Source organism: Thermobia domestica, chromosome 16 (genome assembly GCF_964235325.1).
Source record: "Thermobia domestica chromosome 16, izTheDome1.hap1.1, whole genome shotgun sequence".
NCBI classification, from domain to species: Eukaryota; Metazoa; Arthropoda; class Insecta; order Zygentoma; family Lepismatidae; genus Thermobia; species Thermobia domestica.
In genome coordinates, this window is record NC_137469.1 from 39,018,911 (window position 1) to 39,035,926 (window position 17,016).

Below are 17,016 nucleotides of genomic sequence, written 5' to 3' on the forward strand. Positions count from 1 at the left end.
ATCTGGATATCCACCGTTAGCAATAAAGATATTAACGGATTGACTCCATTAATGAGTTTCAATGGTAGAAAATGGGTTATGGATATCTACCGTTAGCAATGAAGATATTAACGGATTGACTTCATTAACGAGTTTAAATAGTAGTAAATGAGATGTGGATACCTACCGTTATCAGGGGGTAAGAGTGAGGGAGAACGAGGGGGCACGTTGTTCCCCCGCTTCCAGAAAATATCCATGATGTCCCCCTACTTTCTAAAAAATTACAATGAGCAAAGATAGGCACGGGGATGCGCGTGACGACATGCGTCCCTTCTACCTTTTCAGACCCACTTTTAACCCTGCCGTTACCCATGAAGATGTTAACGAATTAACTACATTAACGAACACGGATATCGAAATAATCGCTCTAGCAATCTATTGCAAAAACTATTCAAAAATTCGCAATCGTCCAAAAGTCTACGTGCGGAGTAACGGATAAGTAGATGCATGCACTGCCATTACAACATTATTAGGCACATTAGCGTCATCCTAATAAATGTTTGGAAACCTTTTCCTATAGAGGAAGAATTTTGGTGTACAATTAATGACGTCTCAATTATTGACCACCAAATTTTTACACTATACAGAAGATCTTGGAAACAATTAACTAGCTCATATAATGACAATTTGTAGATACTACCTGTCTTTCTTTCTACATTTTAGAAGTCCCTTCATTGTTTTTATGTTATTTCCTAATAGTAAAAAGAAGTTAGGATGAATTTAGGGGAAAGTCTTTACAAAGGAGGTAACAAAGTTTTATCTCTTATTCGTTTAAGCAAAGTAAAAGTAAAAAAAAAAAACTATTATTACACTTCCAAACTATATATAAAACTACATGAACTGACATAAATTAAAGGGGTACTTCCGGTTGACGTGGAAAGTTGAAATTGGACATGACTGTAGCTTTCCGGGACTAACCCACAGGACAATTGCCAAAAGTGAATATTTTTATTTTTAATGTGTCTAAAGGGGGAAGGAAGAATTTCCCCACAATATTTAAATGGGTCTTTTTTTGACCTATAATCCGATGCTTTTGGTAACTGAATTAGAATAAAAACCTAAATTTGGTATGCTTGTACGTTTCCGTTAGCATTACCTAAATAAATCAGTAAAAGTAAATATTTTCAACTTTAAAGTGGTTTTATGGGGAACTGAAAAATCTTTCCCATGTTATTTATATGGGACACCGTTTACACCCCAAAATTATTGGGCACTTCCTGTAGGGCTACCATGGTTAAATTTGACATGATTGTAGCTTTTTAAGACTAACCGACAGAAAAATTGCGAAAAGTGAATATTTTTAATGTTAAGGGGTCTAGGGAGGAGATGAAGAAATCCCCATGTTATTTAATGGATCTTTTTTGGATCTATAATCTCATATTTTAAATACTTGGAATCGGAATACAAGCTTGAAACTCGGTATGCTTATACGTTATCGTTATCGTTACCTAAGTAAATCAGTAAAAGTAAAAATTTCCAAATTTAAAGTGATTTTATGGGTAACTGAAAAATCTTTCCCCATGCCATTTACATAGGACGTCTTCTACACCCCAAAATCTTTAAGCACTTCCGTCTGGATTAGAATGAAGAAATTTGGTATGATTGTAGCCTTCCAGGACTATCCGACAGGAAAATTGCTAAAAGTGTATATTTTTAATTTTTAAGGTGTGAAGGGATGAAGAAATTTCTATGTTTTTTAAATAGGCGTTTTCTTGGGATACAAAATATTATCTTTTAGATAATTGAAATAGGAAAAGAAATTTCCTATCAAAATACACATTATCTGATGAAGGCAAAGTTAATTTGCCGAAACTGTAATGCTATTATTTATTAGTTAATATATGCTTTGGTCAGAATTTGTCTGTTAATTTATACAAAAAATCAAAAATAAAATGGAAGTAAGACAAACTTTTAGAAGCTCACAAATGATATATGCTTTTGTATTTTCTTTTTCAAAAAAAAAATTCTTTTCTTACTGCTGTAAAGAAAAGAAAAATCCTTCCCAACCATAGTGTTTTAACAGAAGAAGAAAACGAGTGATTTGAATTTACATTTCTTTCCTCACATGTGAAGTGAATAAACTTTTTTTTTTTTTAAAAAAAAGTTAATACGTAAAGGGCAGAGAAAGACAAGAACGAAAACCATCAATCTTAATCAAAACCATGTGACACAATGCATGTTTGCTTGCGTGTTACCTGTACATTCCAAAGAAGACTTGAAAGATGCATAATTTATATAGGCAGTTTATATTTTAAGATGGAAGTTTGTTCTTCTTCTTGTTCTCCATTGCTTCTTTTATTTCACTGTTAAGAACAAACCGTGAAAAGACTAATGGACTTAATAAATAGTTTCTTTTAGAAAGGCTATTAATAAACCATTTAACATCAAAAGGAAACACCTACACATTTAATCATTTGTTCAATCTTGTTTTTGTATTTACTTACAACATGATACATTACAGTTGTTTTTATTAAGTGTTTAGTTGAAAGAACATCCCTTAAAAGTTTACATTTGTCAACTTTCTAAAGTTTAAAATTTATCAAACCAAGACAGTGGCGGATCTACGGGTAGGGCCGGCCCTAGGCAATTTGCCACCCCGTGCAAGGCATTATTTAAAGCGTTCCCCTATCTCCAGAAAGAACAAATCTTTAAAGCCACAATTTAAGCTATTCTACCCCATCATGAACAATGAAGGGGAGGGGAAGGGCACTCAAACTCAGAAAGGCGTAAACACTATAAATGCAATCTCGTTGTGTCTGTTTTTCTCTTTAAATAATAATCTATTATGTTAGTGAAAGATAAAGCAAGCACACCTGCAGACGAAAGATGGTAACTCTTTTTATAGAATACAATATCTAGCTTCAATATCAATATACCAGTTTGAAATTCCAGTGCAATTAGCTCATTTATCTATATATCTTGATTTTCCTTCTGCATCTGTCAAAAAAAAATTAAACTCTTTTTCCACCTTTAATGATAAGGAACTTTTTCCTGACAAAGGCAAGACTAGCTTCCATAACAAAACTCTGGTAACTAACTAAATGTAACAAGTGTTCGCTACTGTTCGAGAATTGAGTTCTTGTACTTGACAACAAACATGCTGGGATTTGTTTGACCATTTGCTTTAACACTGTCCATGTGACCTTAAATTAATGGGACCTAAACATGATTTATGAATGCGGTATTCAAATAGAAGGTCAGCTTAGTAAATGTAACTACCATCATTATGAAATATGTTTCCAACATGAAATATTTGTTTTAAATAATATAGGTATTACAGATTTTGTAGCCTCTCGAAACTTGCCATCCCCTGCAAATGCACGTGTTGCATATATGGTAGAGAGCCGTCCCTGTTCACAGGAAGGATGGAGTGGGCAAATGTATCCCTCTAAATAATAACTTTTTAGAAAAATCTAAGATCAGTGTGTTTGCGATACACAGAATTAGTAAACGTCCCTCACTCAACTAATGTTAGTTTAATTAATAGTGATCCGACTAACACATATGTGTCTGAGTCATTCAAATACATTATAGGGTTCTACACAGACTTATAAGTTCCTGTTTTAATCTTTAAACCGTATATGTATGTATATTTCAGTATAACTCTGGTATATCTGAAGCAATTTCGACAAAGCTTTGCATGCACATTGAGAAAAGTCCACTATCCGGACAGCGGTATATTGTACAAATATAAGGAATCCGTATGTTTACTAAGAAAATCTGTTCGGAGCATAATTATGTTATCCATATGCTGCATATGTACTGCGTGTTTCGCGTTTAAATGTTACATCATGCTGCTGCAGGATGTCTGGGATCCAACAGTCTTCCGTATATTACATACATATACGTATGCTAAATACGTCAGCTGTACGTTATATATGTCCATCTGTATGTGAGATCCTTACCGCCTATATACAGTGCTTTCTTTCATACGAAAAATACATGTAGATGGAACACTTATACGGACAGTATTATCAAACATACGTTTTCAGTTATACGTTTCCTACAGTATGTTACATATAATCATAGTTAACTCCAAAAACTACAGGATTTACGCATGTAAACCATATTTTTACGTACGCTACATAGTTTTTGTCCTCTGTGCACATGACTTACAATCTAAAAAGAACTGTTGGATAAGACATCCCTAACATGGTAGGAATGAGTTAGCATTTTCAATGGTATTTACAAGATGATAAGTTTATTCTAAAGCTGGAGGAGATGATTCTATTCATATCATAGCTGCACTGCTTCCCTTCATAAATTACAGGGTAGCACTGAAGTTCACTAAGAAAAAGTTCAAAGCTTCAATACAAAACTCATTTGAAACCAGTTAGGAGAAATAACAAAAAGATCAAAACTTTAATACAAAACGCGTTTGAAACCAGTTAGGAGAACTAATAAAAAAAACTCAAAACTTTAATACAAAACTCATTTGAAACCAGTTAGGAGAACCAAGGAAAAGTTTAAAGCTTTAATGAAAAGTTCAAAACTTTAATGCAAAAGTCATTTGAAACCTCTTAGGAGAACGAATGTAAAAGCTCAAAGCTTTAATGTAAAACTCGTTTGAAACCAGTTAAGAGTACTAATGAAAAATTCGAAGCTTTAATGCAAAATTCGTTTGAAACCAGTTAAGAATACTTATGAAAAGTTCAAAGCTTTAATGCAAAACTCGTTTGAAACCACTTAGGAGAACTAATGAAAAGTTCAAAGCTTTAATTCAAAACTCGTCTAAAACTAGATAGGAAATCTAATGAAATGTTCAATGCTTTAATGCAAACTTGTCTAAAACCAGTTAGGAGAATTAATGAAACATTCAAAGCTTTAATGCAAAACTCGTTTAAAACCAACTATAATTAATGAAAAGTTTAAAACTTTAATGCAAAAGTCATTTGAAACCACTTAGGAGAACTAATGTAAAAGCTCAAAGCTTTAATGTAAGACTCGTTTGAAACCAGTTAAGAGTACTAATGAAAAGTTCAAAGCTTTAATACAAAACTCGTTTGGAACCATTTAGAGGAACTAATGAAAAGTTCGAAGCTTTAATGTGAAACTCGTTTGGAACTACTTAGAGGAACTAATGAAAAGTTCAACGGTTTAATGCGAAACTCGTCCAAAATCAGTTAGAAGAGCTAAGGAAAAGCTCAATGCTTTACTGGAAAATTCGTACAAAACCAGTTAGGAGAACTAATGAAAAGTTTTCAAGCTTTAATGCGAAACTAGTCTGAAACCAGTTAGGAGAACTAGTGAAAAGTTCAAAGCTTTAATGCGAAATTCATCCAGAGCCACCTAGGAGAACTAATGACAAACTCAAAGCTTTAATACAAAATCGTTTGAAATCTGTTAAGAAGACTAATGAAAAGTTCAAAGCTTTAATGTAAAACTCGTCTCAAATCTCCTAGGAAAACTAATGAAAAGTATAAAGCATTTTAACGCAAATTCGTCTGTAATCAGTTAGGAGAACTAATGAAAATCTCAAAGCTTTAATGCAAAAGTCGTCTAAAACCAGTTGGGAATACTAAAGAAAAGTTCAAAAGCTTTCATTTGAAACTTGTCTGAAACCACTTAGGAGAAATAATGAAAATTTCAAGGCTTTAATGCAAAGTTCGTCCAGAATTAGTTAGGAAAACTGAAGAAAAGTTTCAAACCTTTAAACGAAAACTCGCTCCACAAAAGTATAATCGATTCTCACAGAGTTTTCGATTAGATTATTTAAATTATATAATAAACTAGTGCAATTCTGAGCGAAAGTACATTATTCGTAAACGTTAACTATCATGTTCTCACAAGGAAGGGACATGAACCTGTCATCCGGACATGGAAATCAAACCTAGTCCATTCGATAAACATAACATATATATGTTCATGCACAAAGTCCCTGGACGGGACGGAGCAAGTCCCTGGATCCCAATAAACCTTTTAGTATAAAGAAAATCGTAGACTCGTAGTGAAATAGCTATTGTATCACCACTGTCCATGGGAAAGTCATGGTTTATAGTTCATTGTCTTCAGCATGAAACAAGTTTTCCAGAGGTGCTATGTATTGGGTCCATAACGTACTTGAACAGGGAAAATTGGGAGAATGTGGGGAAAATTCCCTCCAGAAATCCCTCTCATCAACTTCGGACCCATCTGGAGTGCCCCGGGTAAAGGCACTCAATCCAAATGTATCTCAAAGAATATTATAGGGAATAAGAAATAATTGTAATAAGTTTTGCATTGATCGACATAATAGGTATGAGGGAAAGCGTGTATTAGTATACAAGCTTTTTCCTCATATATATCCCGTTAAGATTCTTCCAATTTTCAGAACTAAGGGGCCATGGCCTCCCTAGGAAAATAGTTACGCCAATGCGTAACGAGTATAGACACTATTAAATATGTCGAATGCAAGCTTCACTAAAATTGTTATGCGTAAAATGAGGTAAATTAATAACATTATTTTCGTCAAGTAGAAAAATTCTGGGAAGGGTCAGCTTTGCTTCTAGGGGGACCGGCCATCCCTGGCCCCCTTCTAGTTCCGCCTATGCCCCTCTCCTACCCACGTTGCGGGCCACGGCATCGAAAATGCCATTGTTCATCTCAGCGACCCCAAAAAGTATGAATTCGGCACTGATATTGGTAATTTTGATTCTAAGTTTTATCGTCAAAGTGAATAGATAAATACCATCCCAGGTTCGAACCTATCTATATTGAAAATTTGATCGAGATCGATCAGGTGGTTCAAGAGTGAAGTCACATAGACAGTCACTTTTATTTTTATTCTTTTTACATATATCTCCCTCCCCCACCAATAGGTTCAACCGTAAAAGTGAAATAACGAAAACATCCCAGGCCCGAACCTTATCTATGTTGAAAGTTTGATGGTTCAAGAGCTATTAAGTTTCATTTATTTTTAAAGATTTCTCCCCTCCCCTTACCCTCTTCTAAGTTCTACCGTTAAAATGATATGATAAAAACCACCTCAGGTCCGAACCTCATGTATGTTGAAAATTTTTTAAAGATCGGTCGGGTGGTTTAAGCGTGATGAAGTCACAAAGACAGTCACTTTTATTTTTACTTTTTTTGACATATGTCTCCCCTCTCTTTCCCCTTCGTTGCACTGTAAAAGTGAAAAGAAGGAAACATCCCAGGCTCGAACCTTATCTATGTTGAAAGTTTGATCGAGTTCGGTCGGATGATTCAAGAGTTATTAAGTTTTATTTATTTACATATATTTCCCCTCCTCCCCTCCCCCTTTCCTAAGATTTACTGTCAAAATGAAATGATAAAAAAAACAACTTTGCAGCTTTGAACTTCATACATGTTGAAAATTTGATTGAGATCAATCGGGTGGTATAAAAGTAATTCATTCACGGACATAGTCACTTTTATTTTTCTATTTATTGATTTTTGTATATCTCCCCCTCCAGACCCTTCGAACCTATCTAAGGGTCTACGTTGCTCCGTCAAAATGAAATGATAATCATCCCAGTCCCGAACCTCATCTATATTGAAAATTTGATCAAGATCGGTCGGTCGGTTCAAGAGATTAAGAGTCATAAGCATAGTCACTTTCAATTTTATAATATAGATTAATAAATTACATTAATATCCACATGATGGTTCCATCAATATCGTTTCATTAACATACAACCTTTGTCATTTACACTGAACTATCAACTATTAAGCCATTAAAAGAATCTTCAGAGACCAGACATATACAAGCGAGAAGTATTTAGGGTTAAATCGTGATTCTTAATCCATACTAGCTCTCCAGCTCTTTCTTAACACGATGAAATGAACACAAGCAAAGAGTATTCGGAAGCAAAGTCTTGAGGAAATTTTTAATAGATGAAGCGAACGAGCAAACGGATGATTGGAAAAAGGTACATAACGCAGAACTCCACAATATGTATACAAGTCAAAAGGTAATATAACTACTATTAGGTCAAGATGTCTAACATGGGCGGGACTCGCCACCCTTATGGACGAACCATAGGGTAATATATGAGGTATTAGGCCAAGACGCTTAAGATAGGCGGGACATATCTTTCTTATGGACTAAACATAGAGTAATATTAAAGTTATCATGTCAAAACGTCTAAGATGGACGGGACATATCTCTTATGGACGAGACATAGAGTAATAGAAGAGTTATTATGTCAAGTTGCCTAAGATGGACGGGACACGTTACTCGTAATGACGAGACATAGAGTAATAGAAGTGTTATTATGTCAAGACGCCTAAGATGGGCGGAATATATCTCTTATGGACGAGACATAGAGTAATATAAGAATTATTAGATCAAGATGTCTAAGCTGAGCGGGATCCTCTCATGGACTGAGGAGATTTATGATTGGAAAGTTTTGGGTGGGAATTCCCTAAGTAGTCGAAAAAAGAGATGGGAATGAATACAGTATAAAACAAGATCCTCGAGAAGTAGGTAGTACCAATCCAGGCTGGATTGGTTTCGAATAGAATAGAACCCATTGGCATTCTTTTGTTTTTGTTATTATCCTTCGGAATCCTTATTCCATACAGTTAGTTTAGCGTAAAATTTCGTATTCTTAATGATAACTTTATATATAGTCAACTAAAAAAAAGAAGAGATTATATAAAGAGAATTCTTATGATTCTCTCGAAACTTCTAATCGTCTGTATGCACGTAGTATGGCGTTTTTAAATTATTTACTTTTAATATTTAGAATTTTGAGAAACTCATTCAAGAATCTATCTTACATTTCTTATCTTAGTTAAGATGCAGATTGAGTCTACATGCATGCAGAAAGGATATAGATAGTTTTCTTTCTTCAATAAGAAAAATAATAAAAGCAAGGTTGAAACTTAACTTACTGAGGATATACGAATCTGAAATAAATTTAACAACCGTAGAAAAACCTAATCTATGCTAAACCAATCTCCCCTACACTTACCAAACTTAAACTAACCTCACCTACACTTACAAAAACTAAACTAATCTCACATATTCAGTAATTATCAAACCTAAATTAACCTCACATACACTTACCGAAGCTAAACTAACCTAACATACATTTCAAGCTGAACTAACCTCACCTTTACTTAAAGTTAAACTAAACTTACTTACACTTACTAAAGCTAAACTAACCTCATCTACGCTTTAAAAGCTAACTTAACCTCTATTACGTTTAACAAAGTTAAAATAACCTTACCACAGTTAAATTAAACTCTCTTACACTTACCAAAGCTAAACTAACCTCACCTACACTTAGCAATGCTAAACTAACATCACGTACACTTAAAGCTAAACTAATCTCACCTACACTTAAAGGTAAACTAACCTCATCTACCTCATCTTAATGCTAAAGTAACATCACTTATGCCGAACAAAGTTAAAATGACCTTACCACAGTTACTAAAGCTAAATTAAACTGTCTTACACTTGCCAAAGCTAAACTAACCTCACCTACACTTAGCAATGCTAAACTAACATCACTTATACTTAAAGCTAAACTAACCTCACCTATATTTAAAGGTAAACTAACCTCATCTACACTTAACAATGCTAAAGTAACATCACTTATGCCGAACAAAGTTAAAATAACCTTACCACAGTTACTAAAGCTAAATTAAACTCTCTTACACTTACCAACTAACCTCACCTACACTTAGCAATGCTAAACTAACATCACTTACGCTTAAAGCTAAACTAACCTCACCTATACTTAAAATTAAACTAACCTCATCTACACTTAGCAATGCTAAACTAACATCACTTACGCCTAACAAAGTTAAAATAACCTTATCACAGTTACTACCAAAGCTAAACTTACCTCATTTACACTTAGCAATGCTAAACTAACATCACGTACACTTAAAGCTAAACTAACCTCACCTACACTTAAAGGTAAACTAACCTCATCTACCTCATCTTAATGCTAAAGTAACATCACTTATGCCGAACAAAGTTAAAATAACCTTACCACAGTTACTAAAGCTAAATTAAACTGTCTTACACTTACCAAAGCTAAACTAACCTCACCTATACTTAAAGGTAAACTAACCTCATCTTCACTTAACAATGCTAAACTAACATCACTTACGCCTAACAAAGTTAAAATAATCTTATCACAGTTACTAAAGCTAAACTAACTTCTTTTATACATAACAAAGTTAAACTAACCTCGCCTACACCTAACAAAGCTAAACTAACCTCACCTACGGTTACCAAAGCTAAACTAACCTCAGATAAACTTCACTAATCTAATGTGACATAAGTCTAATGTACAAGTAGCCAGAAAAGCATATTTATTATATACAAAAAGCACTTACATTTCCGTTAAGCGCGCTTCTAAATAAACCTTAGCTGAGGAGTGTAACGTCGCTTCTGAAGTACAATTTCTTACGCCACAAGAATCATGCTTATTCCAAGAAACTTCAAATTAATAGCTACATTCTTGTTACAGACGTAAAGAAACTTCCACGAGAGACAAAGGAAACATGATGTTATCTATTACTTTGATTTCTGTTTAGTGTAACTTTATTTACCGTAAAACATCGATAAGATACATTTTGGTGAGAAACTCATGTCTTTTAGTTTTAACTGCACTAATACTGTAAATTCTGATAAAACCACGCAAAAATGCACAGAAGTATTTAAAAAATAAATGCACAACTGTATTAAGCAGTCAAATCAAGTACTTGTACTGCGTCATAAAAGACGTACGTGTTAAGAAAAATTTCAGAAAAATTTTTAAAAAAAATGTGTTTTGATCACGCTTCTAGTATTTGCCTAATGAAATGTTTCCAGTGTGTAGATTCTTCAGACGATATACACCACTGTGGTACTCAGTGGCGTATTTACGATTTTGTTTCGGAGGGGTCTTTGCTAACTTTCGGGCGGGGGGCTTTGTCTGAAAATGTGAAAATTCAGCAAGATATTTCATATACTTTACTATAGTAAGTAAGATTTCGGGGAGCTTAAGCCCAGAAGCCCCCTAAATACGCCACTGGTGGTACTAGAGTGCCTGAAGTTGTCCTGGAAATTTTCACAGCTTCGAAAATAAGGATAGATGCCATTTTTTGTTTGTCCCATAAACAACATAAGATTTCTACTCTTATGATTTGTTGATATCGTACCCGAGATGCTGATAGTGTTGATGCGTAATTATTTTGCAGCCATGTATTGTTCAAAAGCTCAGCGTAGTTTGTATAATCTTACAATTACGCTTTCAGTTAGTAGCCTTCTTCTTCTTTTTTTAAAAATTATGACATCGGAAACATTATCCCGACTCTTTCTGCAAAAGAAATGGCTTGTCTCGTTGAGGCTTTTTGTAATAAACAGTATATGGTAAAAAAAAATCAAATATGTATGGAACGAGAATGCCTAGAAGTTAAAGTCAAAATAGTGCAAAGGTTGCTTATTTCTAGTATAAAATTACAGAGGTATCAACTTTACGCATGCTAGAAGCGTTTCGAATTTCTGTAACGATAGTTGTTGAAAACAATTTTGATAAAACCTTTCGACAGAATCTTGTTAAAGTTTCTCGAAAGATAACTCATCTCTGTGAGACTAATGACAGTTTCCATTAATGACAGTTTGATATATTTTAAGAAAAAATATTAAAGCATAAATTATGTTTTCTTTATTCAGTTAACCATTTACAAAAAGAATTACAAATTTTCAAATCCCTGAATAGTATACTACTAACGTACATGGGCTTAGTATTATGTAATTAATCCATAGGTAAGTTTATTCGTCCTAACACTGTTTTCTGAACACAACCAACTTCTTTATTTAAAAAAATAGTTTTATATCAATCTGCTTTTTTAAAAAAAATCAATTTATATTTACTTTTGAAACGAAGTAGATCTCCTAAGAGTAATCATTGATTAATCCTATTTGGCGTACTTATGTTTGTAATGACATGAAAAGTCTGAATTACAAATATACCAAGTATCTTTTCTAATTCACTTTTCCGCTTTCTTACTTTTTTGGATGCCACTGTTTTTTGGGTCAGAATGGATATTCTGCGCTAGACCTACTGAGAAATCCAAAATTGTTGTGATCATTAGAAGTAACTTCTGATTTTTATGCTAGACCATAAAGATAAATTTTACATAAGCTTTACACGATAAATCCATTTATTATCCTTGGTATAATAAAAGGAAGTTTTATATTTGTGAAAAACTCAAAGTCGTTCATTTTGACATTGACTTGGACGAAATTTTGTGCCGGAAACGATCTCAAAAAAACGTTTCCATTGTAGCAACATACGGTAATATTGGCACGTACTGACAACACAACATAGTCTCACTAATATATTTCAACAATAACAGAAAATAGGATCTCAAATTGAGACAGATACATGATAAACATCTTCGCTTACAGTAGAACAACTTCTATCTGTAAAATTCCCGCTTTGCGAAACACAACAACCTGATGTGTCACTTATTTTTATCAGCCCTTGTGACATCTAGAGGAATGATCTACAAAGGAGTGTTGCCAAGCCAAGAAGGGAAAATTCTCTAATAAACAACGCTTTAGAAGAGAAAATTGCTACAAAAATTTACGGATTTTGGAAAAAACTAAATTATTTTTTTTTTTTTGTTATTTAAAAGTCTTCTTTTAAATATCCTTATTTTTACGTATACAAACTACTTTAAATACATTAGAATCAGGGGAGGATCCAGGACGGATTTCTGGGGACGGTGGGTTATAATACTGCTACTTAGAGTTACTTTTAAGAGCTCCAAATTTTGGGATGGGTTATATATATAAAACTTTCCTCTTCTGTAGGGGCGGTCGCCCCGAACGTCCCCCTGGATCCGCCACTGATTAGAATTGATAAGTTTAAAACAAATTTTGAGTTTTAAATTAATTAAATTAAAGTGTGAAAGACCCAATTGCATATATAGAAAACTCAATTGAGAGTTTTTATGTTTTTAAGCAAGAAACCAACTTATTTGAAAACTTTAAAATCGTTTAAAATGCCAATTCGTTGCATGTAAATTTTGGTGGCAGTATGGGTATTCAGTCTCCAACACCGATCATCTAAATATAGCCTTTAGTACACCTTATATCGCCCTGTAGACAAAGAGAATTCGTAAAACGAAAGAAATTGAATTAAACTAATTTGGTAGCAAACTAAATGAAAGGAAGCCTGAATAGAGAACAACACATGCTCACAGTATTTGCCCCGCTATAAAAGTGTAGGACCCAATGCTCTACCACTAAGCCTCAATGATCCCTTAACATCTTCTAATTTGTAAAGAAAATAGGTAAAGTTATGACACTAATAGGAATTGTTTCTCAGCACCAAAATTTAGATTCTTTTTGGTGAAGTCTAGGATTGCTAATTTGGATTATTTCAAGGTAGATTTAATTTTGGGGGGGAGGGATAACTAGCCAGCACCAGAAAACCAATAATCTTATGTGGTCTTAACATATGGTGTTCTTGGTTCAATCCCAGCTAGTGCCAATAAAACTTTGTGGTGATAAAATTGTTCACAAAAGCTCTCCATTGACTTCTATTCTTAGCCAACTGGATCCAGTTTCTACTTCGTATTGCTATTTCTGCGAGATCCATCTTAATATTGTCCTTTCATCTGCGCTTAGGTCTTCCAAATGGTCTTTTACCGATTGGATTTCCAGTTAAAACTTCGAAAGCTTTCTACTTTCTTCGATTCTGGCCACATGAGCTGACCACATGAGCTGACCGCCCTAGTCTTGGGGATTTTATGACCCTGACAATGTTTGGTAAACGGTCAGTTTTTTTCTGGATTTTCTAAAAAAATACGCATGAGGTTTTACATTCACGCATATGATTTTGTTCAGCTCAATACTTTATATCGATTGCCTAAATGTTTTTCATCTTTAGGCTTTTTTCGTTAAACGTTGATAAGTAGAATTTGGTTGCTTATAGGCCTATTTCCCTGAGAGCAAACAGCAGTTCTCATGTGCGAACTATTTGTTGTGACTCTTCTACTTTCTCGTTATAATCCATTTTTAACTGTAGTACAGTATGTTTTGGCGTGGAAGGTTCGGGATTCGATTCCCGGCTTCAGTTCATGTGGTTCGGATCCCATGTTAAGCTATAGGTCTACATCTCATATAGCTTTGCTGCTGCTGAAAGGGATCCCAAGCAGGGCGGTGGCCAGCCCAAAAATGTTGGGAGAGACCCTGTAGACGTTAGGGAGGGCCGATTCATTCATATTATAGTTCCTTCCCATATAATAGTTGATTTGCAAGTCTACCGTGAAAATTTTAGGGGAAAAGCCAGTAAAAATTTAGGGGGGCTGGCCCCTCTAGACCTCCCTGGATACCGGCCTGATCTCAAGCTCAAAATCTAATCAAATCAAGCTGTGTAGTACAGCACGAACTTGTACAAATAAATCAAAGAAGAAAAAGACACTATGGAATAAGGCACCAGAAACAAGATTAGTGCCATGTTTTCAAATCGCCATTTCAGCACCTTCGAATTCTCTTTATAAATGCCATGATTTTAAAAGTAACCTTGGAGACAACTTTTCTTGTGCTATCATTTCGGGAGTATTTCCTATCATTCTGCGAAAAGGAAACGAATCATATTTCGTTTTCAAAACCCAATCCCTTTTATCTGGACCTATCAAGTCCAACTATCGATTGTTAAAAGATAAAAAAAAAAAAAAAAAAAAATCAAAAACTGTTAAAATCGCATTAACAGCGTAACTGCCAATTTGTGACAATGTCAGTGTTTCAATCATAAAATATAAAATGTATGGACTGTAAAACGTTGACAGCGTATTAAATGATGTAGATTTAAAAGAAGTATTAAAATGATTATTTTGGCCCTATGATCTAGCGGAATTTTAGCAACCCTGAACAGTTTCTTTTGTAAATTTATTCTCGACAAATGTTTTGCCTTTTGTGCCTCATTATAATGTAATTTCTTTCCGTATTTCATTACGAGCAAGGGCACCCAAGCTGGTTGGTTTCCAAGGGGAGCAAGTATAAGCGATATTTCAAATATAGTTTCAAATTTTGCTGTAACTAATGTAAAAAATTCTTTTGGGTTTTCTATATTCCCAAGTACAATTTCCTATAGGGGGGCAAGCGCCCCACCTTGCCCCCCCCCCTTGATTACGAGTATAAACTTTTAAGTAATATTAATTTTAAAGCATATTATTTCTATTCTAAACCACATGTTTCCAAAGGGTCTACATCTCCTTTAGGTTCATACATGCACAGAACGTCACACACACATTTCATATTAGAATGTCTTTAATTTTCAACTTTCTGTCTATAAATGGCCCGAAACAATGTTTGCCTTCTTCAAAGTCTACTCTAGCAGCTTCAGTTTCGATATATTTTGTCTCATTATTTCTTTATGGCGTTGATTATATAATAATATCAAGATATCAAGATCTGGGGTTGCCTAAAGTTAAACTCTGCCATAGAGCTTCTTGTGACACTCCCTTCATTTTTGTTTTAGCGACCATATAGATTTTCAAGACTGGAAATTCCAGCAGCTAGTCTAGCATGAATGCAACCGGCTTCATTTCAAACTAACAACCAGATTGAAAGAAATAATAAAAATTTTTGTTACGAAATTAAGTGCATTTGGTAGCTGAGAGAATTTATTGGATGCAACGTCTCCTAGTTCGATTTCGGTAGGGGACATCAGAATGTCCCTCTTTTTTTTGAATATAAAGGTAGTGAACAAAAATGTTGAAACTGACTTAACAAAACTGGAAACTAGTTTCGTTAAACAAAATAATATATTAGCTAAAAAAAAATATTGTCAAAGTTTACGAAAATCTTGAAATATAATCGTGTAGTAATAGGTTCCCAAAGACGAAAGAAAAAAAAAAAAAAAACTTTATAGCGCATGCAAGAATACAAAATCAAGTCTCAACTTGTTGCTGAGAGAGAAAACAGCGATAACTGATAACATGCGATATTAGAGAATAACGAATCAACGCGTGGGCGAGGTAATACTTTAAAGTTAACATGGATTTATTCTGGCTAACCATTATTGTACACAAGATGAGGAGGGAGGTATACCATTAGCGCGCAGGCCCTACTCTCCTATCAGCCGTATACCATCATTGAAAATTTTCACACACGCGTAGTATCTGACAGTACACTCAGTGACAAAATTTGATGAGCTCTGAATCACATTTTTAGGATTTTAGAAGAAATATTTATCAAAAGTAAGTAATGTTGAAAAATTACCGAAAACGAAGAATAAAGATATAATATTTACATGTTTTTCTTTTACACTCCTTTACAAGTTCACTCCTACCTGGAAAATAAAGTAACTTGAGCAGAGAAATCACTGCTTGATCAGAACTTCTTATTACAAAGTGTAAGTTTAGTGTGGTACTTACTCGTTGTGCGGTATATCTTCATCCTGTTCCAACCCTACAGCGAAACATATCGCCAGGACAAGTAGTAAGGTCCAGTGGCGCGCCATGTCCGCCAAATTTTTTTTCGTTTTCTTTTTAGAACAATAATTGTTGCTTTTTTTTTCACGCACACATACACACGAATCAAGCGTCCCGCATTGCACCCACCATCCCACCGGAGGGGTGGTGACTATGTTTTTTTTAAATATATATATAAAAAAGAAAAAACACACCAGACGAAAAAGCAGGCGAGCGGCACGGCTTCAACCACTAAACACACACACACACCCAGCTCGAGTCTTCAGTCGGTTCGGTCGGTAGGTACAAATCCCGGGCAACTTGCGCCAAGAGAACGCGCTGCTATTGATTAGAGCTAAGCGCAGCAGTGTTAGTAACTCCGGAACATAAAGAGTAGCTAACCATTCAGTGTGGAACTAACTAACTTGTTTGGCGCTGTCCAATCGTAAGTCTTCCTTCCTTGCTTCGGGATATCGTTCGTCTTTCACGTTAATTTATCTTTGAACCCAACGCATTTTGTTTTACTTTTTTTAAACAGAACCTCAAATCTGATTATAAATATCTACATGCTGTTACAAAAGGTAATATAGATTTAATTAAAATATTTGT

The 17,016-nt window shown here is 34.5% G+C and overlaps 1 protein-coding gene across 2 annotated transcripts in view; it reads right to left on the bottom strand.

The window, feature by feature from the left end:
- The window catches only part of stol (voltage-dependent calcium channel subunit stolid), a 483,866-nt gene extending 467,180 nt beyond the window's left edge, over positions 1-16,686 (bottom strand). For both annotated transcript variants that reach the window (XM_081742355.1, XM_081742354.1), the window contains exon 1: positions 16,372-16,686. In XM_081742355.1, coding sequence (XP_081598481.1) covers positions 16,372-16,457 — 86 coding nt within the window. In that variant the 5' untranslated portion in view covers positions 16,458-16,686. The remainder of the gene's footprint in view (positions 1-16,371) is intronic.
- Between the last annotated feature and the right edge of the window lie 330 nt (positions 16,687-17,016).